General features: G+C 34.3%; 2 protein-coding genes across 2 annotated transcripts; both read left to right on the forward strand.

The window, feature by feature from the left end:
- The first annotated feature begins 577 nt into the window (after window positions 1-577).
- On the forward strand, window positions 578-1,975 carry LOC106134677 (lipase 1). Its single transcript, XM_013334776.2, has one exon. The coding sequence runs from the start codon at window positions 632-634 to the stop codon at window positions 1,814-1,816; it is 1,185 nt and encodes a 394-aa protein (XP_013190230.2). The 5' UTR covers window positions 578-631; the 3' UTR covers window positions 1,817-1,975.
- Window positions 1,976-15,514: 13,539 nt separating this feature from the next.
- Window positions 15,515-19,580, forward strand: LOC106134625 (uncharacterized). The gene is made up of 8 exons (XM_060945811.1): window positions 15,515-15,657; window positions 16,106-16,354; window positions 16,791-17,059; window positions 17,325-17,511; window positions 17,767-17,866; window positions 18,440-18,544; window positions 18,768-18,926; window positions 19,473-19,580. Exons 1-8 carry the CDS (start codon window positions 15,515-15,517, stop codon window positions 19,530-19,532), a joined length of 1,272 nt encoding a protein of 423 aa, XP_060801794.1. The 3' UTR covers window positions 19,533-19,580.
- The last annotated feature ends 6,009 nt before the right edge of the window (window positions 19,581-25,589 follow it).

Below are 25,589 nucleotides of genomic sequence, written 5' to 3' on the forward strand. Positions count from 1 at the left end.
AAAAAACAACATGCTCGTTATATTGTAGCAGAATTGGCGGCAACTTAAAGAGTCAAAACCAAAAAAACCAAAGCAGAATTACTTTAGTTCCCACCTGAATGTTTGACTTACACCAAAACAGCTTAAGTATAGAGTATCAAACTGATTTAGATGGCAATATATATATGCAAGTAATAAATTGGGGTGTTCACTCACTTCCCTGAGGATTTTGGTCTTCGACTTCTTGGTATTATAATTTTAAATGCAGTCGGTTTTATTGTGGGTAGCGAATTCGTAATTCGTAAGAAAAGAACAGATATATTTTGCGGAATAGAAAAGCTTTGAAACGTTTAATACAAGTTTTATTAAATTGCTTAAAATTGATTAAATTGTTGTATATATGATTTCATGGCATACTTGTTGCAACAAAAAATAGGTGTCTCGTTCGGTGAGGTCGTTGAGCTCTGGAAGTAAAGGTCAGGCGGCTACCTAAGCCAGTTCTTCTCTCTCATTGACATTGGCCACATTACACTTACTTCCATGGCCGCGAAGGTAAATATTGATTCCAACTATGAATTTACTTTATTTGTTACCGGTGTTTCGTCATGTCTCCACGTATTTTGCAACGAATATCTATTTTTAAAAAGCGATTATGATTCGCTGTTGCGTAATTTTGTCAATTTTAGTTTCTTTTGTAAATTGCAAGTTAAATTATGTTAGTTCCAGTGATTCGGATGTCAACTTAGATTCATATCAATTGATCGGTAAATATGGTTATCGACCGGAGAAACATCTAGTGGAAACAGAAGATGGTTACATAGTGAGTTTGTTCAGAATAGTTGGCAATGGACCGCCGGTGCTGCTAGCTCATGGTCTTGCTGACAGTTCAGATTCATGGCTGGTGTTAGGACCGTCGATGTCACTAGCTTATCAACTATCAGATGCTGGATTCGACATCTGGCTATACAACTCAAGAGGAAACAAATATAGCAGAGGAAGTACAAGAGACTTCAGTGAAAAGGAGTATTGGGATTTCAGCTTTGAGGAAATGGGAACTAAAGATATGCCAGCCTGCATCGATTACATCCTCAGGGTGACATCTAGAGAAAAAATAACATATGTTGGATTTTCACAAGGAACCACTATATTTTTTGTGATGTGCAGCTCAAAACCAGAGTATAATGAAAAAATTAATCACGCTGTATTATTGGCGCCAGTAGCATGGGTCAATACCATAGAGTACCCATTTATAAATTTTTTGGGCCGGTATTTAAAGTTCCTAATTGTTATGTTTGATAATCTCGGCATACATGAAATATTCACTGAAAATGTCAGAAGAACGAGACAGGGTATTGAATGTAACAAATCTGTACTAGTGTGTGATTTTGACTATTACATAAACTTTGGAGTGACAAATTTTAATAACTTAGCATTAAATAAAATTGATATAATAGATAGCCACATTCCGGCCGGTGCATCTACAAAGACTTTTGCTCATTTTATTCAGGGGTATAGAGATAAACAATTCCAAAAATTTGATTATGGATTTGGGAAAAATTTTGCGTTGTATTCATCTATATATCCCCCTCAATATAATGTTACGAAAGTGACAGTCCCATTGAGTTTGATTGCAAGTGAATCTGATAAATTGAGTGACATAGAAGATGTAAAAATACTAGTTAGTAAGCTGAGAACTATAAAAAGATTTTCTGTTTTTAATAAAACAACAGACTTTACACATATAGAGTTCGCATATGGGAAAAGAGTGAAAGAATTAGTTAATAATCCTGTTACAAATATATTGCTGGAAGAAATCAAAAAGAGTAATGAAACTTAATGTACCCTTATTTTAATAGACAAATGTTTTTCATTGTTATTTGCCATTTTTATTTTTTATAATTAAATTAGTATGTACCTACTTAGATACCTAATGATATACGAGTAAATCTACAACTGATAACATTTTGTGAATGAAATATACCTGCTACAAGGTGTCGTTATGGGTAAAAGCCCTAAAAATAATAAAGTCTTGTGTTTAAAACATAGGTCTTGTGTTTAAAATTAAATATAAGCTACTTAAGTACAATAAATACATACATACATACATACATATAATCACGTCTTTATCCCTTGCGGGGTAGACAGAGCCAACAGTCTTGCAAAGACCGACAGGCCACGTTCAGCTATTTGGCTTAAAGATAGAATTGAGATTCAAATAGTGACAGGTTGCCAGCCCATCGCCTAAAAAAGAATCACAAGTTTGATAGCCTATCCCTTAGTCGCCTTTTATGACATCCATGGGAAAGAGATGGAGTGGTCCTATTCTTTTTTGTTTTGGTGCCGGGAACCACACGGCATACAATAAATAGGTATCATTTATTCTACTGTTTGGAAGAACCACAGAAAAAATGATCAGTTTATTGAAGTAGTTAAGAGGACAATCCTACCTCGGCCATGTACCTACCAATGACTTCTTTTTAAGTCATGTACCTACATTAATTTGTGTACTAACCATTAATCTTACGATATGAGAAACCATGGTGAGGAAACCTTCACTTCAGACAAATGGATGTATAACTATGACCCTTAAGCACTAAGTCCCCCTATAAATGGACGCCAGTCGTGAGGCCTATATCGCTATAAAAATCATGATCATGGTCAAGGCGCACACTGGATTTCTTTCCAGAGTGATTAGAATGTAGGGTAAGGAGGGGGAATGGCGTTCACTTAACGAAAACATATCCGGAACCTATCCCGAACTTATGCCAGAAGGAATAAGAATGTTGACGATTACATAGAAATAATATGTGTCGCTTACAATATTTGTGGCAGCATGCAGTCAAATGCTCAATGGGCCATTGACGTTGAAAGGTGTAAATATTTCATGAGAAATGCACCCAGCGGCTGCGGGCTTTTGGATGCGCAGTTTAATTTAGCTATCGCAGACTGAATTGAAATATTCGAAGGTCTGTTATGTTGACATACGAACAAATTGAATATTTCAGTATTATTAATGACGCAGTGAAAGATGACAAAAAGTTCAGGCCGTTGGTAGAACATTATGTGACTGGACTACTTCTGCATCTTTGAAAGCGGTATTAGATAAAATAATACTTAGGTTTTGATGACGTCATTACATTAATCAGCAATTTTATTACATCAATACAAGAAGTACCCATATGCAATATTATATCTGAGAACTGAGAACATATAACAACTCTATTGTTATAAACTTAAATTCGACTTTTTTTTTTTTTTTTTTTTTTTTTTTTTTTTTTTTTTTTTTTTTTTTGGACAAATTACACTGATTGAGTTAGAAGTAAGTTCGAAACTTGTGTTACGAGATACTAACTCAACGATACTATATTTTATAATAAATACTTATATATATAAACATCCAAGACCCAGGACAATCAGAAAAAGTTCTTTTCTCATCATGCCTTGACCGGGATTCGAACCCGGGACCTCCGGTGTCACAGACAAGCGTACTACCGCTGAGCCACAGAGGCCGTCTGGCTGGCTGGTATTTATTCGTAGTTTTCTCGTGAATGGTTTGATGAACAGTTAAATAGCTTATCCGGATTGAATAGACGTTTGGTTTTTATTTAACATAGGTAAAACTCAATTAAATATATTTTATTTAAATAATGGATTAGGTGTAAGATTTTTTTTCACATGCAAAATGTTACTCTATAGTTAGGGATTTCCTCAATACTATCCACATGCTATTGGTAGTCCTGACTTGTAACCCCAAAATATATTTTTTTTCTCGAAATAAAATCTAGATGTAACTAAAAACCCCGACGCGACAGGTCATTTAAAATACAGGCAGTCGAACGCCGGCAATAACTCTGGTAAAACAAACAACGCACATTGGAACGAGGGCCAAAAATTAAAAAACTCGGCCTGTCTGACCCCACGTCGGGAGCAGACGTCCGGGCCAAATTGCCTCTCTACACTCAATTTAACGTGGAAAACACTCTGCTTTGTCCAAGTAATGAACGCTACCTGTCCCAACTCTTCATTGGGAGGTGATTGTGAATCAAATTATGCGTATTTGAAGGTCAGTACTGATAAAAGTGTTGATGTAAGTACGAGAAATATTGTCCAGGTTGTTAATCTTAAAGATGTTTATTCATGTGGAAATGCATACAGGTAATATGCGCAAGCGACCTCTTATCATTTGACGGCGATATCTCAACAATTTTAATATCTTATCTAGATGACTCCAAAAGGACGGCTGCAAGGATAGTTTGAAAGATATGATGTCAAGAACATTAAGATTACAGGAGGAAATGCAGGGTATTAAAGATTTTTACAGAGTAGATATTTTCTCATAAGGACTAAGATTAAGTATAGATCAGTAAGAATTCTTATTTTTGGGTTGATTTCTTGATGAAATAGTTTATCCAGTAACATATTATTAAACGTAATTTACATAATCATGAAAACTTATAACTTACTTACTCAAGGTATTCTAGATTAAAAATTCCAATTTCGTCGTGGAGGTTAAATGTGTGCAATATAATTTCGCATATAAACACCTGACTTTGATGTTTTATTAGCTATTGTAAACTCTACAGCTAATAATTTCAAAACTCGACTACCCACTAGATCCAGATCTCGCTTTGGGTTGTGTGTCCGATATGCCAGCTCAGTCAAGATTTACATCCTCAACTTTCTGGAGAGACACCCGGGTACGGCTTTTACGACCATGATTCTGAATTGGGTAAGTCAGGTTTTTGCACGAATGGACTCCCATCTGACCTCCGCAACCTATACAGATAGGTCTGATACATAATAGGTAAATGTGGACGCTATAATATGTACAAAAGCAAATAATACATTATTTTATAAAATTCATTTTATTTGCGTAGGTACGTAGCGCCGCCGTGTGGTTTGTTGACGTGTGCGATCCACGAGCAGTGCCGGTGTTAAATAAAAAAAAGTACAGATGTAGTAACGTAGATAATATATTTAAGTGTTGTATCGGTTACTTTTATCTGGCTTTGCCCATTTTTTGTCTTTTCTGGAGAGATCTGAGATATGAAATTCACTGAAAGTCGCTGTAGTAATTAACACCATATTGATGAAGTCTACCAGTTACACTTCATCTAGCTACCCTCGCTCCCTCGTACCCATATTATTGGTACTGGTACCAGCCGTAATTGGCTGCTGTTCTACAAATTTTGAAATGGTACTATAGTCGAAAAGGGGTGAGAGTAGCACGAAATGGAAACTTTGTGTTGTTACATGAGGTGTCTATCAAGATGTGCCGAAAGTGGGGTTTCAGAGTTCCAAGGAATAGCTTGTGTAACTTATGTAGGTAATTCTATTAAATTTATTCACATGAGCGCATGAAACTTTAAGGCCACGTTTACCTTGATATCTTAATGATAGAATTAAGAATAATAATGGTAAGAAGTTGTTAGCTATCACCCAAAAGAATCGCATAGTCCCAAGGAAAGGCTTTCTAGTGATACATTTACAGTGAGCACGTGGCCCACTTGGCTTCTTTTCTCTACTAGACCAGGTGCTACCATATAGTATGCGTGCATTTACATTCTGTGAAAAGCTCAATATCTGTATTCTGTACTTTGTAACTACTGTCGATTTGTCGACGGGCTTTATTTCCGCCCGTCGTCGCGTCGAAAAGCGATAGCGGTGGTTATATTTTATTTCCAATATTCAGTAATCGAAATAGAAACACGGTCCCCGAGTTTGTGAAACGTGTCCGAGCATCGGCGGCCATGAGTTTTGAAATATGATCGCTTTACTTACAGATATATGGATGTACCGATACGTCAACAGACGCACGTGCTTCCACTAAAAATACCTGCATTTTTTGACAGAATATTTTTTTGGGCCTATTCATTTTGTATCCTTTTCTAGGCAAAGGCATAAATATTGGAGCGGTATGGCGTGTGCATAAATATCGTTGAACATCTTAATGTCCAAAATTTCAATATCTTTTACTTGCCATTTCTAATTCAGATCAGTAATTAGCTACTCGTATCATAACTAAAGTACGAAATACACTTTGCATGCAGTCTCGAAACAGTATTGCGAGCTTTTTTTAAATCATCAACATAAATTTTAAAGACAGAAAATTCATCTTTGTCGAGTTCTCGCTCCGAATCTTACCCTAACATATGACTTTTATTGGTATATAGTATATACCTGCCCACCTATAAAGTTATTAATTTTATAAACATTTGTTGTTGTAGGCGCTCTACGTACCAAATTCCTACATCAATTTTGCGGTCAGTTAGTAACGCAGCCCTCGAATCCTTAACTATTGAAACTGAATATTGAAACCGTCCGATACACAGTTTTTAATATCCAGTGCTAAATTGTTTTTCATTCAAGACTCTGATGGCTGACATGTGTACCAAAAACATTTTCATTTTTACGTGGCCGCAAACCAACGTAGAAGAATTTTCGTTTTTTTTATTTTCTAGTCATTGATTAAAAAAAATTAAGCTATTTTGCTGTTGTATTTGGTAAACTAAAAAAAATATCGAGCGCGGAAAATATAGTAGTCGCGAGTTTTAGCTTTTCTTCAGATGAGATCCAGTTGTAACCAAATCTTTAAAATTAAACTTTATTTATTTAAAGTTACGATTGTTACAATTTTATTTAGCCACTAAAATATGTATATTTAAAGTTGGCAATTTTTTAAATATATTTCGTACGGAAGATGATAAGGACTTAAGCGTATAGACTATAGACCACGCTGTATTTATAGGTACGCTGCATATTAAGAGAGTAACTCGTGCGCGCCTTATAAAAATCTTTTTATGCGGTTCCTACTAAACAAAATATTGAAATAATTCATATTATTAACAGCGATTGTATTTTAGAAGGGACACGAATAAGGGTTGGAAGCTCCATTGTGTATTTGTATCGATTGTAAGATTCTCAAAAAGCTATTCGCTTAGAAACATCGGGCGAAATGTGTGGCGAAAAAGATTACTTTTACACTAAATTGGTTATGTATCGTGAAGTACGCATGATTGGGTTTTGCCATTTGGTTATTTGTGCCGAAAATATAAGCCTTTCGGTTTGTATTTTCGGTAGGCATTTTTAGGTTTAGTTTAGGTTTATCTATGCTTGGAGCTCAATTAATGTTTTATTGTTTTATACACTAAATGTGTAACAATTTATCATTTCGTTATAAAATAATGTAAGACACATATCTAATAAAGCTTGTATTACGGTTTTGCTGAAAGATTATTCCCTTAGTTGTTTCTTACGACATCCACCGGCAAGATTGTGAGAGTAGTCTTATTTTAAACTGCTGTGAACTACAAGGCCTCTTGAAATATATAATAGTGATGCTATACATTATACTAATTTGAAGATTTAGAGGAAATGAGCGATATTGAAGATGGATGGAAGGAATTTAAAGAAAGAATTGTGAAAGTAGCTGTTGAAGTGTGTGGTGTAAGTAGAAGAAGGAAAGGAAAAAATCACAAAAATGCGTGGATGAGTAAAGATGTGCAAGAACTTGTGCGATTAAAGAAGAAAGCATGGCTGGATTTGTTAGCAGCAAAAGCTAACTTAAGAATGCAAGAGGTTATAGATGAAGATGTGAATGAAGCACGTAAGGAATATAAGAAAATGAAAGATTTGGTTAAGAAAGCTGTGATTAGAAAGAAAGAAGAGTATAAAGAGGATTTTGATAAAAGGCTATCAGAAGACTTTCAGTCAAATCTGAAAGTATTCTGGAAATCCGTAAGGTCAGCCCGAGGAAATACTATAACCAGAGAGCTGACTAGGATCAGATGCCAGGATGGTAGCGTTGTGAAAGGAGAAGAATGTGTACTAAAGATATGGAAGGACTATTTTGAAAGTTTATTTGACTTGACGGCTATTGTTTTGACGGCCTCTGTGGCGCAGCGGTAGTACGCACTGTCTGTGACACCGGAGGTCCCGGGTTCAAATCCCGGCCAGGACATGAGGAGAAAAGAACTTTTTCTGATTGGCCTGGGTCTTGGATGTTTATCTATATAAGTATTTATTATAAAATATAGTATCGTTGAGTAAGTATCTCGTAACACAAGTCTCGAACTTACTTCGAGGCCAACTCAATCTGTGTAATTTGTCCCGTATATATATATATTTTATTTGAAAAAAAGGAAGGAAATAAGAAAGATTTCTGCTATAGCGAAGAAAAAGAGAATGAGATGGAAGGCGAAATTGAAATGTTCGAAATTGTGGAAGCACTTAAGAGTATGAAAGCGGGAAAGGCTGCTGGGTGTGATAGAGTGTCGGTCGAGATGCTTAAAGCAGGAAAAGGCGTAGTAGCTAGTCAGTTGTACTGCCTTTTCAATTTGTGTTGGAGAAGCGGCCGAGTACCAAAAGATTGGTGTAAGGCTGTTATCGTGCCACTTTACAAAGGAAAAGGGTCACAGCTGGACTGCAAAAATTATCGTGGTATAAGCCTGCTTAGCGTCGTCGGCAAATTGTATGCTAAGGTATTGATTAATAGAGTCAGGAATGAAACTGATGACAAAATATGGGATGCTCAAGCGGGATTTCGAAAGGGAATGGGATGTACTGATCAGGTCTTTTCCTTGCGGTGCATAGCCGAAAAGTTTTTGGCCAAGAGTCAAAAAGTCTATTGCACATTCGTAGATCTGGAAAAGGCCTATGACAGAGTTGAGAGGAATGAATTGTGGTCAGCACTTTCTATGCATGGGGTGAGCAGTCTCTTGATACGAGCACTGAAATCCTTATATGAGGATTCGAGTGCTTGTGTCAGGATAAACGGAGCGCACACTGAGTGGTTTAAGATTGAGAAAGGCGTTAGGCAAGGATGTGTTGCGTCACCGTGGCTGTTCAACCTATTTATGGATAGCTGTTTGACAGATTTGAAAGAGTCTAAAAGTGGATTAAGGATGAATGAGTTACTCGTCAAATGTCTGCTCTATGCCGACGATCAGGTTATACTGGCGTCATCAGCGGAGGAGTTACAGGAGATGGTAAACTGTATGCATGAAGCTTTAAAAGAGAAAGGAATGAAAGTGAACGTAAGTAAAACTAAAACACTGGTTTTTGAAATGGAGAAAGAAATGACAGCATGTAATATTTTGATTGGAGGAGAAAAAGTGGAGCAAGTGAAAGAGTTTGTATATCTAGGATCAAAGTTTACATCAGATGGCAAGTATGATAGTGATATTGAAAGGAGAGTGAACGCGGGGAACATGGTGAATGGAGCTTTGCATGCCTTTATGAGCAGTCAGAAACTATCCAAAAAGGCTCGACTGGCTGTGCACAGGGGCGTGTTGGTCCCGACATTAATGTATGGGAGTGAAAGTTGGGTATGGCAAAAGAAGCATGAAAGCAGAATAAATGCAGTGGAAATGAGAGCGTTAAGGAGTATGATGGGTGTGAAATTGAGTGACAGGATAAGGAACAGCGTGATAAGGGAATGTTGTGATGTGAAAGAAGATGTAGTTACAGGAATAGAAAAGGGTATGTTAAGATGGTTCGGTCATGTGGAGAGGATGAATGAAAGCAGGTTGACTAAGCAGATATACAAGGAGAGTGTGGAGGGAAAGGTCGGAGTGGGAAGACCTAGACGAACGTATCTTGATCAAATTAAGGACGTCCTGGTAAAGGGTCAGGTCAAAAGTACCCGAAACCGCCGAGCTTGTATGAAGAGAGTTATGAATGTGGACGAAGCGAAAGAAGTATGCAGAGATCGTGGCAAGTGGAAAGAGGTAGTCTCTGCCTACCCCTCCGGGAAAGAGGCGTGATTTTATGTATGTATGTATGTATGTACATTATACTCACTCCTAGTTCACACTTGCGGTGTCAGCTCGAAGCCAAGGCATGTAACGACGTTGCCAATAAGAGCAACATGGTGATATTAATCATAGAACAGCCCTGGTAGATAATCTTTATGTTCCAAATATGAAAGATTAATGTAAGGAATATTTTTTTTGTTAGTTTTATGTAACAAGCTTCAAAGGAGCTTGTCATGTGATTAATTCAATCTATAACGATTCAGGTACCTACCCTGTGTTTTAAGCTAGCTTCAACATTTGATAATTATGATTATCCACAACACACTTCGTTAAAATTCTCACTTATATCTCACTACTAATGATCTGCCAAATTTTAGCTAAACTAAATATACATTTAGAAGATTTTAATTATAAACCATTATTAAAATGTATTTCTGTTAATATTAATAGAATACGATATTTACAAAAGGTCGGAAATATAATAGGAGCTTGTGGAAATATGTCTGGCAGTTTATAAATATGTTCTTTGCTCAATAATACGGTATAATTTGTCTAACGCGATCATTCAGTTCACAGCCCTTAGAATCTTTCGCCTAATTAACCCTTTCAGGGGACTGCCCCACTTCAAAGATACGTAAATAAAATACGCCATAACGTGTTCATCGGATAATGTTTAGTGGAGTAAAGCATATAGGTTAATATGGGAGAGCCAGTGATTCGAAATACCCCTCTGAAGCTGCTATTTGTGGACCAATATTGTTTACGTATCGGTTGTGGTTACATACAAATATTGTGTTTCACGTGGTAATTTTTACCAAATATTTTCCAGAGAAAATACGGTTGAAGCTTATGTAAATAAAGTAATAACATATTTGATATTAATAAATGTTTTATTTAAAATATTTGTCTCATTAAAGTGTATTTGCGATTAATCGCTGACAGCTCATACTGCATGTTAATAGAATTTAACATTTAGCGAGGTTATAATTTTCTCTATGCAGTGTGGACCCCAAAAAAGTCTAAGAAATGTTTTTTTTTCTGTTATTGCTAATTGAATTTGATGAGTTGTAAGTAGAATACGTATGTCTTAACTTTAATCGATGTTTATTTTTTATACTTAATTAGTTCGAATATTTAACGTTTAACACTTTTTGCCAAACGGGAAGCAAGTAAGGTTAGGATGTCACAGGAAGCAAATACAATATGTAAGGTGTTATAAGTAAAATCAAATAATGCTATTCAAAAGCCTTGCCCTGCCTTGAAAAACCGCTTATTTAGGTATATGTAATTATTAGGAAATTGTGACACGCACAACACCACACAATCAACTGGGACGAAAAAAATAACACCGAAAATATAATTGTAATAAGTCAAATGAAAATACAATAAAGTGGAATTAATTACTTAAAATGCACTTTCAACAATTATAAAGGTATCGATAGTTAAATCAATTTAAGTGGTTGAGTGCTGCATTGGACAACAAAACTAATTGTTTTAAAAGCTTTTCCCCTCATGAAGGATCAACGCGTTTTACGATAAAATTTATATGAGAAAATAATAAAATATTTTCATTGGTCAAAAATTCAATATGACATTACCAAAGCTATAATGTTCAGCTTTTATTACGTCACATTCACGTAACTATATAGTGGTTATTTCATGACTCGGATAAATATTCGAGTTCTTATTTATAAGTACTTATTCTAAAAAAAAAAAAAAAATTCAACGTCTGTAGATACTCGTCATAATGTGACATAGCTACTCCTACGTACTTCATACATTTCAGGAACCTTTAAACAAGTGAACTACTTTCTTCTACCATCGACTGCAAATAAAATTCGAAAATATTTTTACTCAATATTATGACTGTCCTTCACTGTGTTTCGTGATGTGGCCTTACTGACTAGTTGGACATACCTCGACTTAACCTTTGTGAATCAAATTTGCATTTATTTATCTGACTGATGTGATAACCAGTGATTAAACCATAAACATAGAAAGGTCACGAGTGAAATGCAAATATTAGATTTTCAAGGTGGTTGACTGGTTTAAAATTTTCGGCTTTGCAAGTAAGACTATAAATAAGCCGATTGGTTAGTTATCTTGTTAACTGTGTCTTTTAATAAGTGGATAAGAGTACTGAATTTTTCTTTTTATTTATAACGAATCCAAAGAACTTATATTTTTTATATTGCTTAGGTCTTGTCATATTTCTGAATGGAAGATATATTGATTACACTCTTGAAGAGTTAAAAATTGCTAATTCCATACCAAATTCTTCCCTTTTATCAATCATGACGCGTATTTTATAAAACGCGAAATATACGATTTAAATTCGTGCATTCAAAGCTGAATGTTTTTCTGTATTATTAACAGGTAATTCTGTAAAATGACTAGACCATGGAGATATTAAAAAAAAATCCAACAATTCCATTAACGGAGACGCTTAATGGAAATAAAGGGCTGTGCCGAAAATTTTTAATGTCTGATTGTAAAGTGGGACAAGGCCGTATATGTGATGTAGGGGAACACCCCCAGTGAACCAAATAATCCCTCTGTTAATTTGAGGGAGCGAAAACGGCATTCATGCAACGACAAAATAATTGGGATGGGGACGATCATAGTTTGGCAGTTCCAAAACTTACTTTTCATGCCGTTGTCTTTATGCGAGTACTTTCTGTAAGATTTTCAAATAATTTCTTGTCTTATTTTTCGTGTAGATTTGAACCTCGTACTAGGTCAGGTTATGTCTCAAATAAATTCGTAAAAAATCTAATTGCAAGTATTCTTATAATATTGTCTTAGTCTATATACCTAATACAGTCAATTTTTTATTTTCGTAGTTGTTTCCATGAAGTCCCTTCGTTTGCAGCTTCAACAAGGTTATCCTTTCGAGACTATGCACTTGCTCAGTCGTTAAAATTATGCTTATATGAACCTTGGAAACTTGACAATCCTTTTTTAAAGTCATGAAATAAGATATTAATTGTAATAATTGAAGGTTGCTTAACAAACACAAAGACAAATGGTAAAGGAAGCATTTAAACTTGACAGAAAGATAAAATAACGAACAAAAAGATAAAATAAAAAGATTCCAAAATTGGTTAAGCAATAAATAATTAATTATGAAATAACCGGTCTGTCGTAATATTTTAAATTAAAAGACGATATCATGCCTACGTCACATAAAGGGCATGTAAGCGATCGCGTCGCGGGGAAGTGTGGCATGATGAGAGGCGCGCTAAGCATGTTCATGAATTATTTACGTCGGCGACTGCCGAAGAGTCTGCTAGGGCTATAAAATAACCAGAGCACAGATCAGGATCGATGGGCACTTTTTTTGAAAGTCTAAATGTATTTACTACAATGGGCCTTCTGGAGTCATAGGCTCGAAGAGGTGAACTTTGTTGGAAGAATTTACGAAATGATTTTGCTGGATGGTTACTAGGAACATACAGATATAATTATTTTAATCAATGCACTAGACTAGAGACCCTGACATTGACGTAGACTGAGAAATATATATTTTTTACAGATGTATGAAATCCGAGTCTTTAGAAAAAGCTTAGATTGCACTGAACAAGCAAATTAATAAAGCTACATTTCTGTTATTTCCGACACTTCATCTCTGCACCTTTATTATTGAGATCGCTTTGAGCCACAAGTATGGCTGAATCCGATTTTTGTCACAGCCTCTGTTGGGGAAATTGGATACAAATGATCGAATGATAAAAATATCCCTCATTTTTGTGTTTTGTCGGTTAACGCTTCGTTCGTCGTCGCCCCTTATTGGATTTATTTTAGCTATTACGATTCGTTCTTTAATGCGTTTTCTAATTTCAGTTGCTTTGTTGTTATAACAATCGTTTATAATGAAAAACAGCTCGTTTTTATTCGAACATGATTAAAAAATTAAAGGTCTCGTTGTGTGGTGAAACCCTAAAATTGCTTTTGACATCACAAAATAGTCATTTAAACAATAATAACGTCTAGTTTGAGTTTTTTAATAGATTTTATAAATTGTAGATTAGGTTTCGGGAGAAAGTTTTGATAAGTTATCTTGTGATTAGATACATATTAACGAGATAGCGAAGCGAGCCACTCAAGTGCCATTCAATAGTGAATTGGTCCAAATGCGCGTAAACAATCCCTTTCCCCCGTAAATATCGACGGTTAAAGGCGAATAAGGGAATATATTCAGAATCCAAGAAGACAGGAGGCCGATCGTTTAATAATTAAGCATTATAATTTACCTATTCTATGAATGAAGACCTATTTCATACCATGGAAGAAGTTCAAAATTTTGATAGAGATATTAACTCGCGCCGAATCTGGAAGTGTAAACATTAAATTGAATTTAAAGCTGGTTGGGAACAAGGAAGTGTTATTACTGAACAGGTTAACGTGTGTGGCGAATGACGTCACAGGCTGTCGGGCAACCAGGACGCGGTAAATGACCTTCTCTGAGTGCACATTGTAATTAAAATTAATGGAATGTCAGTTATCTGAGACTTAGACTTGTCTAGCTCAATATTCTTTCTTGCATAGTGAACCGTTTTACGGATTTGTTTACGGCTGATTTTGAACGGTATAATATTTTTTCGGTAAAAAATTTTATATTAGTGAAACGTTTGTTATATTACTTTTCAGTCATACTCGTATAGGTACATTAATAAAATACATACATATAATCACGTCTATATCCCTTGGGGGGTAGACAGAGACAACAGTCTTGAAAAGACTGATAGGCCACGTTCAGCTGTTTGGCTTGATAATAGGTTTGAGATTCAAATAGTGACAGGTTGCTAGCCCATCGCCTAAAAGAAGAATCCCAAGTTTATAAGCTTATCCCTTAGTTACCTTTTTCGACATCTATGGGAACGAGATAGAGTGGTCCTATTTTTTTTTTAGTGCCGGTATCCACTGCACCTAACAAAACATTAATAACAAAAATAATATATATCAGTCCGGTAAATCAATAGTCACTTTCTATACATTAAATTACGTTCATAATTAAATTAGAGAGCTGTGCAATTCATATCCAATTTATATCCGCCACGACCTTGCTTTGCAGAAAGTAACATGGAGGAAAATGCCACGTTGGATCTCAAAATTATAATGCAGAAAATAAATGCTCTTTATAAATGAGAAGGCGTTTCTATACATAGTCATTAGCGCGGACGTATTCGCATGACTAGTTTGCGAGTGTGTTGTATTTATCCAAATCGGCTACGATATTATACGAAATATTCTTATATATAGCAGAAGATGTCTTGCAGACTATCCGAAAAGCAAATGTCTGGCTGATGACGCCTCTGCCGGGCCCGGTTAGAAGAGGCAAGCCGAAGAAATCCTGGCTCCACGTCGCCGAAGATGATATGAATGGCAATAGTCTTAGAACTGAGGATGCTGCAGGCTGGACAAAGAGAAATGTCAGGGAGCAGAAACTAAGTCCTGAAGCATTGAGTGGTGTAACTAGGAATACGCAAAGCTTTGAGAAAGAGAGAGACATAGCTGTCACAATAAAATGTTGACTATTTACATCTCTGAACGTCACAATTTATAATCTCTATACCTTGATTTAAGCGCCAGAATGCAATATAAACAACATATGTATGTACATACTTACACACTTTTGCATTTATTATGTTAGTAGGGATTCATGGATATTTCTTCTGTCATTATTATAACTGAATATAACTGTAATTTACTTTCTCCGATTTCCAACTCATTTTTTTACGTTAATAGATTTTTGTCATTCGTGCAGTAAAGACGTAATAATGTGGAATAATATCAAGGCGTACTATGACAAGGAAGGCTTTGATTATTCTAATGGTTTCGGCAAACCGACAGATTTTCATACGACTTTCTATTTTATATTGCGATGCTTTCAGGTCATAGATGAACCTTATCCTAAGTATAGGTAAGTATTGCAGAACATATTCAATTTGTTTCATGAAACTACATTTATTTTTCAATCTTTCTAGAGAATGGTATAGTAGGAAAATTATTTTAGTTAAAAAAATAAATTATATTTCTGTATTTCCAAGGTAAGGAAGACACAACAACAATTTATAAAAAAGAAACTAGAATTTAGACTAAGGAGAAACTTTGTACAAGGGCACAACCTACTTCTTAAGAAATTTCTTCCAGTAGGCCCACGACAGGAAAATGTAAATAATATAAATAAATATATTATTTACATTTTCCTGTCTGATAAACCTTAAAAGTATTAACTTATAATAACAAAATATCGAATAAATAAACATACATGGACTACAATATTGAACGCATCACGACGATAACGACAGGTAGTGCTCTCTCACTCCCCTTTTAAAACCTGTTTTTTTTTATTTCTTTATTCTTTTTAGCTACTTCACCAAAACGTACACTATGGTTTGCGGCATAGGAGTTTTTACTGATGCTTACCTGTCCCTTTATCATGGTATAGCTATGATGGATGTGTTTCTGATAACTGAAGCCGGGACCTACGCCATACTTCTGTCATACAAGGCGATGATCATGGCGTCAACTTGGATAAACAAGAAGAATTTCTTTCATCTATTGCACGCAATGAGAGAGGATTTTCAGTACATCAATACAAAGGATATACGATATAAGTAATAGCTTTGATGTTTTACTGTTTATATTTTACCACGAGTAATTAGTCGTTTTTATATTGCGTGGTGCTTTATTAAACACAGAGAGATTAAAATATAATATTTTTTTGGGTTCGGTACCGATTTAGTATAACACTGCAATTTTTTAAAAAATGTATTACACATTTTTTATTAAATTGGGTATCATGGTTCATACAAATACAGAATACCTCTAATTTTTGTGGGATGCGCGGGATAGTATACGAGTAATATTAAATCCAGTTTTATACCCTTTGCAAAACTTGATGTAATGTATTAAAGTTATTACTTTATTATTAGTATTCAATGTAGAGTGTACACTTCTACAGTTTTATATATGAAAAGAATAGATTTTACTAAACTGTCAATAAGTTGTAAATTTTTGAAAAATTAAAAAGTTGTCATATTCCATTTTCAGAAAACTTTTCTTTGAAATCCATCAAAATACCTGGCGAGCCAGCCTATGGTGCTGTTTCTTCATGTTCGCTTTGTGTACTGGCCTGGTGGGCTTCGCGTGTATATCTCTCATTTGGTACTACGCCACACATACTCCAGGAGACGGCAGAGTGAGGGAACTGGTCTTCCCCTTCTGGGCGCCCGGCATTGACTACACAGCAACTCCAGCTTTTGAACTAGCCTTTGTGTTTGCCAACTTGGGTGTTGCGGCATATTCTTTTCATTATTTATGTAAGGGATCTTAACAACACATGCCACTTTATCGCTATAATTTTTTAAATAAAAAAATCTCTATAGGTTTTACCTTGTTTATGATATGGAGTACAAGAAGTAGTTTAGTTTGAAAACTATTTGTAAGCCTTTTTAAATACATATTTATTGCTAGTGATTTTTTAAGATTTGTTCCATTTTATGTCGAAAACTATATGAAATTATCACTTTTATAGCTGAATAATGTACAAGTACTACAACAGACTGAACCTTACAATGCTTTCAGTTATTCTTCAAACAGACATTGTGTGGATAAGGCAAATTGCTTCAAAAGCAGAAATGATAATACTAAACATCAAAGATCTATTAGAAGGCATAAAGCCAGCAGAGACTAAGGAAGAAGAGGAACGCTACTCCGCTATGATTAAATTTCGAATGAGGGAGATAATATCCCAGTCACAATCTATGTATCTGCAAGTATTACATAGAAAAGTTTAAGAAATTGGTTATATTTTGAGAGCACTAATATGTATTTTTATATTTCACTAAGTAAACCTTACCTTATATATGACTTACGAGTAGTTCAATAAAAACCAAATATTCTGCTATTATAAAATCATAATTTTCAAAGTTTTAATAATCCCTTTTTAATGAACGAGGGATAAAAAAATGTGACGTAGAATCTCTGGTCTTAATCTTAAAAGTAACGATGATTACTTCAATTGCAGTTTGATTGACCATTACGCGGCTGTTTACAAGAAAATGTTGATGTTCGAGCAATTCTTTGCCAGCCCTACGATTTGCATGCTAGCATACTGCGCGGCAGAGGTACCTTATTTATATTTTTGTTTCCCATTTTCCTACAGTGCAACTGCTACTATTTTGATAAAATTATAAATCAGATATGATAAGCTTGTATACCAGGAACACGCATTATAAATAAAATATATACACAAAAAAATATATATCATTTCACACATTATAAAGGATTCAATCGAGAGTATCATCATCATCATCGATAGCATTCGAGATAATGAGAATATAATAGTATAATTTAAATTTCAAGGCCAGTTCTGTCATCAAATTTATTACAAAACTTTTTCTTTCTTTCTACTCTATCTCCCTATGACGAAAATAGAAACGAAACTTTGTTGTCTGTATTAATGGCAGTAGGTATTCGATTGTTTATAAAAATATTATTAGACTCTGTGACTATATGTTCCCACGTATTTGTTTTTGATTGAGCAGTTGAACCGGCGTTGGTATTATCAGTAGTCCTACTCTCAAATTTGACGATGATGATGTTCAAAACAATGCATGTAACATTAAGATTTTTCTTTCTTTATCCTTATCGAGATTTAGCAAAATCTCTTTATTTATCACGTAAAATTATGCTTCCAGAAACTCGATCAGGGTGAGATCCAGGCGATAATGATGCTGCTGTGTGTAGGTGCATCAATAACGTTGTACATACCTTGTTATCTATGCACATTTCTCAGAAGCAAGGTATTTTCACTGCTCTGTTAATATAATTATGTACACATTTTCTAATAAATAAAATATTTTAACGTCAAAGGTTACTGTGCAAACCTTTCTTGCTTAAATTTTAACTTTTGATAATAGATCAGAAAATACTGGAAACTTAATATGTGTTATAATGACGTTGTTAAATGCATTTTTTTTTAAAATAATTCCGGTAAAACTCATACGTATATGTTTTAAATGGCAGATTAGCGCAGTAAGTGACGCTTGCTGGGAAATCCCGTTCTGGAATGGCCCTGGGCGCACAATCAGACCATATCTGATATTGATCATGCAGAGGTGCCTAAGACCACTTCCTTTCCAAGCCCCTGGTTTCCAAGAGGTGTCAATCAAAACCTTTTCAAGTGTAAGTTATAAATTTTATTTATAATTTATGACACCGGAGATTCGAATCCCGGAAAGGGCATGATGAGAAAAGAACTTTTTCTGATTGGCCTGGGTCTTGGATGTTTATCTGTATAAGTATTTATTATAAAATATAGTATCGTTGAGTTAGTATATCGTAACACAAGTCTCGAACTTACTTCGAGGCTAACTCAATCTGTGTAATTTGTCCCGTATACATATTTTTTTTTGTAGTCTCGGTTGTGTTCTCACTCTAAAGCGAAGCCCAAAATCCACATGTAGACGTGATACTGAATTCAGTATGTGGACAGGAAGTTGCACATGTCAAACGGAAGTCGCTTCCTTACAAGAGAAACTAAACTATTTTATTATATTTTTTTTTATAATATAAAGTAAATAATTATAACTATGCAAACATTATTTTTCAGATACATTTGTGGCTTAACTAATATACAGAAAATTTGACAAAAAAAAACTTTATATGAAAGTATTTCACTAGATGTGTATTAATATTTTAATAACAAATGGTAGTTTTTTTTTATTTCAGAAAATGACATCTGCATACTCTCTTTTCAATATGTTGAGACAATCAGACTTTGAATTTTAAAGTTTATCTTAACAATAAGATAATGTTTAATTGGTTTTTATTGTTTCAAAAAATTTTTACGCCTTTTATTTTCCGTTAAAGAAAAATGATTAAATATTGGTGAGTACTTATCACTTAAAAATAATGCATTCATTTTTCATTTACATATATACTTAAATAAACTTTTTATCAATTAATGTCTACTGATCTTTGTTTTATTCATGCTTTCACATACATATACTTATGATAATAAACATAATGTTTGTGATTTTTTTCTTATTGAAAATATACTATTCCTGTCAATATATTAAACCGCCCAGAGTAGTTGACGTTCTGAAGACGGATTTCCTACACATTTTGAGAAGTGATGATGGTCAGCATAATTTTAATTTTCCTCATTTTCAAATACCCGCTCATCTATTCCTGTTACTAAAAAATTGTATTGCCTGTACTGTCGACTTATGTTCCCAAGATGATAAAAATATTACAACCAATCAAGCATTTCAGAAGTGATTTTGTCAGCATTTTTCTTTGCTTTTCTTCTTTAGTAAGTAGCCGGTCAAATATTCCTGTAACTGAAATAACGTCAAATAACAATATCAATCTGTTAAACTGTTGACTCACGTTCCGAGGACAGTTTTCCTAAACATTTTGAGAAGTGATTTTGTTAGCATTATCGGCATTCGTGTCACGCAGACAGAAGTGTCGCGTCGCTGGCGAGACAAACACTCTTACACTAAAAACTATTTTATTTGCCCTTTGTTGTCAATAAACATTCTTATTTGAGGACTGACAATATTGAAAATTATTGTTTACAATACTTTTTATTTATTTTAGAGTCGGCGACAGTTTTCAGATACGCAAATATCTTCGTAAAAAAATAACAAAAAAAATTCTCTATAAAGTTTCTTCCAAAATTAATAGAAACTTATTCACAACAATTTTAGTAAAACTTTTCTCAATTCCTTAGTGTTTTTAATAAAACAAATAAGCTGGTTTTTTGTTTGTTTCAATTGTTTACACGACTGGATTTCAAAACAATATTCTGAAAACGGTGATCGTGTTTCGTTTCATTCGTTTGAAAAATCTCACAAATACTTTTAATTTATTTATTGTTTTTATTATGTCTTAAATCGAGTTGTCACTACAAATGATAAATAGACAATCCGAGAGCGCAATATTGAATACAACACGTAAATTATCTCGCTCCAATGGACACTGAAAATAGACTAGGAAGAAAGAGGCGGGCTTTATCCAATAATAATTCTCACTTGAAGCGCTCTATTTGCCCGCCGTCGTACGATCTGATATTGAATATGGATAAAGTGAATTATATTCAGAGTGGCCGACAGTGTCGACTCGCAGAGTTTCAGATAAGGGGATTACTTACAAGTTATAATTGGTTCTCGCTATTCGACTGAATGTGAAAAACCCAGTGTCTTTTCAAGCACCTCTCCGGCTTTTAGATAAGGATCGCAATTTTTGCGGAGACCACTGGTCGTTTAATTTTTCGGTTTTGTTAGATATACTTAGGTTATATTAGAACTTTATTTAAATGTGTTCTCGAAATAAACTTATAACTTTCAAAGTTATGCACCTAAAGTTTTAAAAGTTTTATATTTTTTTCGAGTTATCTCTCATAGCTGAGTAAAAAGTAGATATTTTTGATTTGGTTTCTGCAAGTGGTAAAATTACGAACAGCATAAAAGTCATAAATATACAATTTAAAATAACGATAATTTAAATTTAAAGAAATATCTTGTTCAAATGATAGGCGGTGTACCATTAAAAAAATAATTACTGAAATAAATTAATACACAGTTTTAGTGTTCATAAACAGGTTAAACACACACTTTCATACTTTAAACCAAACTTATTTTTTCTTACAAGATTTTTTCAACAACATATACAATATGTATACCTACCTGGTTATACAAAATTACATTTTTCAACGTGTATGCAAATACCAGCGCTAGTCATATGGACAATAGAGGGACTTAAAAGCCGATGTTAATTGAATCGGCTTCAGATTGCAGCACACAGCGCAGCGGTAATTGTGTTAGCAGCAAACATGTCCAGGCTCTTACCGACTGCGCCAGCCAGTGTGACTTTTTTCCTAACAAACTAAATACCAGCTTTTATGGAAAATGTACGGAATATCATCGATGCATCAATCAAGTTACAACAGGTATTCTTTAGCGAGAAATATGTCCAATGTCCTACCGACTGGGCCAATTTAATAGACTTTTACCTAAAAATATTCAATAAATCTTAGAAATAATATAGAAGTTGTGATCATTATTCAATAAAATATATTGACTCTGTTTTTTATTCATGGAATTCGTCAAGTAAGCTATATATATAACGTTTTCTGATTGGTCTGGGTCTTGGGTGTTTATCTATGTAAGTATATATTATAAAATATAATATCGTTGAGTTAGTATCTCGTAACACAAGTCTTGAACTTACTTCGAGGCTAACTCAATCTGTGTAATTTGTCCCGTATTATATTTTGTTACTTATTTATTATAAAAGTCCCTCGAATGATTTGCTTTATTGATTATTTCTTACACACGAACATGACCTTTTTTCAAAACGCTAAAGATATGAATGATATAATTGTAATTTCTATGAAGCCCTACTGCCAAAAAAGATTCTTATTTTAAATATCTGAACCTTCTGCTAAATACAGACTGGGCCAAAGCGTTCATACAATTTATTACGAAATACCTACGTGGCGTATGCGTGGTCATGTGTACCCGTGCGTATTGAACCGATATTCGATGTTCTCTCCTCTGACAGTGTTGTATGCACCAGAAGGGGATTCGTTACAGATTAACCTTGATCCTGTGCATTGGCCGTTTTAGTTTCTAATTTCTGCACACAAACCCCGCCTTGGTCTGTAATTGGTTTGGTCCGTTTTGATCGGTGGCGTTAGATACAGTTGTATCTTCGACTCAGTCAACCACGTGGTATGGTAATCTAATATTCAGATTTCTGTGGTGAATGTTCAAATATTTAATTCAGTTTTATATAGTTACAATAATTCGTATTTATAGATAAACACAGTCATTAACATAAAATATATGGTAATAACCACTAAAGATACTCTAGATAAAATCAACAATCTTTCATTGATTAAAAATGGCTTTTTAGTGGTGAGTGTAGGTACACAATTTCTATAGTAGTAAATTCTGAAAATATTGGCCCTATTTTACTATAATTTATATTAATCAGGAGTACACATACTTAGTTGATGTTATAGTTAATTTGCTCCGGGGATTTATTTTTTAGTATTCCCACAAAAGCGAAGCCACGAGTGAGTATATGTATATGCCGAATCAAGTAGATGACAACAAGAAGGGTGAATAAATTTGTCTGGTGGTGACATTGGGAAATTCTTCATTCCGTATTACGACGCATGACTGTGTCATGTGATCAGAAGCCAACGAACTATTAATGATACCTACAGTCAAAATTATATTCTAATTAAATTATTAATTCTATGTATGCACAATAAAAATCTTCTGTAATGCATAGATACCGCTCAATGTAACCTCAAGATTTCCACCATGAAAGTTTATCATATAGGTAAGTTGTCTTTTATTGTAAGTGTTCATCTTGCTTACCCCTGAAATGCTCTTATAATTTCATTCTTGTTAGTAAATTCATACTAAAATTATAATTGAGTAAGTTGTATATGTTTCTTTGTTCGCTATCTTTACTTTATGTTTTAACCAATATTCAAGAAATGTGGCATATACTTACATAGTCTAAAGTATTGTGCGATTTACGAGAAAACATGATGTTCGCGAGCAGAGCCGCAGACTCTAGTTTAAAACAAAAATGTATCCACATCTTAAAACAAAAATATAATTGGCAATAAAAAATTATAAATATTAGCAAATCAACAAAAAGTTGAATACTAGTATCTGAAAACAGCTAACGCTATATACTGTACAGTGACATTAAAATTTACTAGCATAACTGGGAAGCCTATCGCAATTTGATTAAATTTTTAGGTTCACAGGAAATCCTTTATAATCTATAAGCCTTTATGTACTAGAATAAAATCCATGTGTGTATGTGTGCGTATGTAGGTTGTCAGACAAATCTCTAATCAAACATGTAGCAGCTCAATTAATTATGAACTGAAATGCTCGTATGACTGCTCGTTAACCTGCTTTATTAATGCCTGGCAAATCCTGACAACTATAATTTTGTAAAGCTGCCGCCATGTTTAACTATACGAATATAAGTATGTTTATATGGATATTATCTCAATTCCATATTAAATCATACAGCTGCCTTACAGCCTTTTCAAGACTGCTGGCTCTGTCTATCCGCTAAAGGCGCGATTACGCGCATTACATACACATGATATGTATGTAATACGAAATAAAAATGTATACATTCAACATGGTTGATTTTTTAACACAACGGTTGAGATTTTCCATTGGTTTAACAGTAAAAATCAAATAAATAGATGGGTAAGTATCGAGTTAATTTTTTTTTTTAACAATATTCCTAAAATAGTGGAATTATAAATTTTGTTAAGTTTAATTAAGCCATTCCCTAATGACCACAAAAGCCCATTTAAATGGAGTGACATATTCTCTACACCGGACAGTTTCATATAAAACCTTTACAGATAATATGATGTGACCGCATGTATCAACGGGGCGCTTACAGGATATCGTAATTGACATGTCATGACCAGTTGCGGACACAAAGGGGCAGAGATTGTAGAAAATTTTCAGCCCACTAACATGGATAATACAAGTTTACTGGACTAAATATTTCATCTTTATAATAGGACAGTGACTGAACATTTGACTCTTAATACCAACACACAATTCAACCGCTGGGTCTACTAGAGGTATAAATTGGCATTAAGATACCTTATATGGTAAGGATAGTAGCAGTAAGGGTGCAATAGAAAAGGATTGTAACCGTAATCTCTCCGGGGACGGTTTTTCGTTTAATGAGGGTGGAGCCGCGATCTTGTTCTATATAAAACAACCGCCGGTTTTTTCCCCGCTGTAATATTGTGGACATATTTCATGTTTATTTTGGATAATTATTAATAATGTTCGTTGTCAAAAGTGGCCAAAAGGAGGTCATTTTTACGTAGCTTACATGAAGTCCAGAGTACATTATAGAAGTCAGTGTTCTAGCCTGATCATATCGGTTGGGAAATAAGTTTCACTATTACCGCTGGGGTCCGTGCGGTAGAAAAGTAAATGCAGAAATGTCGAGCTTATCTTGAGCAAAATGGTTATTATATCAAAGGTTTAAATGACCGTTTGTTAGTTGCGTCTGCGTATGACACACAGAACTGTAATTCGCGTTATATATCTACATTTGGATTTCTATGTAAAACTGTCCAGCTACTTCGTTTCGTTTTTGTTGTTTTAATTATTTAATAACGTTGCCATAAACTTTTTCTTTCTGAACTTATCATACCTATGAACATTCTTATATTTTTAAATTAAACTTCATCATTTTCTTTTAATTTCATCAGAATCAGATCACCGGTTCGAAAGTTACCACGTTACAAATGTACATATATACATAAATGTTTTTGCCCCAATTTGATCGGTAGACCTCACCACTTCGCTCACCGAGTTAAATAACATATACTGTTATTATTAATTGGGTATGTGTTGATTAAACTTTAATAAAAAAATATCTGCATCCTCACTTCTCTCTTCTCACAACAAGCCATTAACATCGTATCGCAGCAGGTCCATCGCAGCCGGATCACCTAATAATTTTTTTTAATATTATGTCATCATTTATTTGTCTTCTAAAATGTATTCTGGACTACATTATTATGTAAATTTCATAGATGAAAGTCATATTAAACGTCGAGTAAAGGAAGGACACGTGCCACGTCCGCTAGTCACCGCAGTCGGTTTGAGCGACGTCTTATTTCCGTCCTGACACTAGCGACATCTATGCTAGTAGGTAATAGTCATATTTTGTGATACGTTTTACTCATAGGCAACTTAAAAACTATTGACCGACAATTTGATGCAATAATAATGTTTTTAATTTTCAAACACTTTGTTTGTG

The sequence above is a fragment of the Amyelois transitella genome, chromosome 9, assembly GCF_032362555.1.
Source record: "Amyelois transitella isolate CPQ chromosome 9, ilAmyTran1.1, whole genome shotgun sequence".
NCBI lineage: Eukaryota > Metazoa > Arthropoda > Insecta > Lepidoptera > Pyralidae > Amyelois > Amyelois transitella.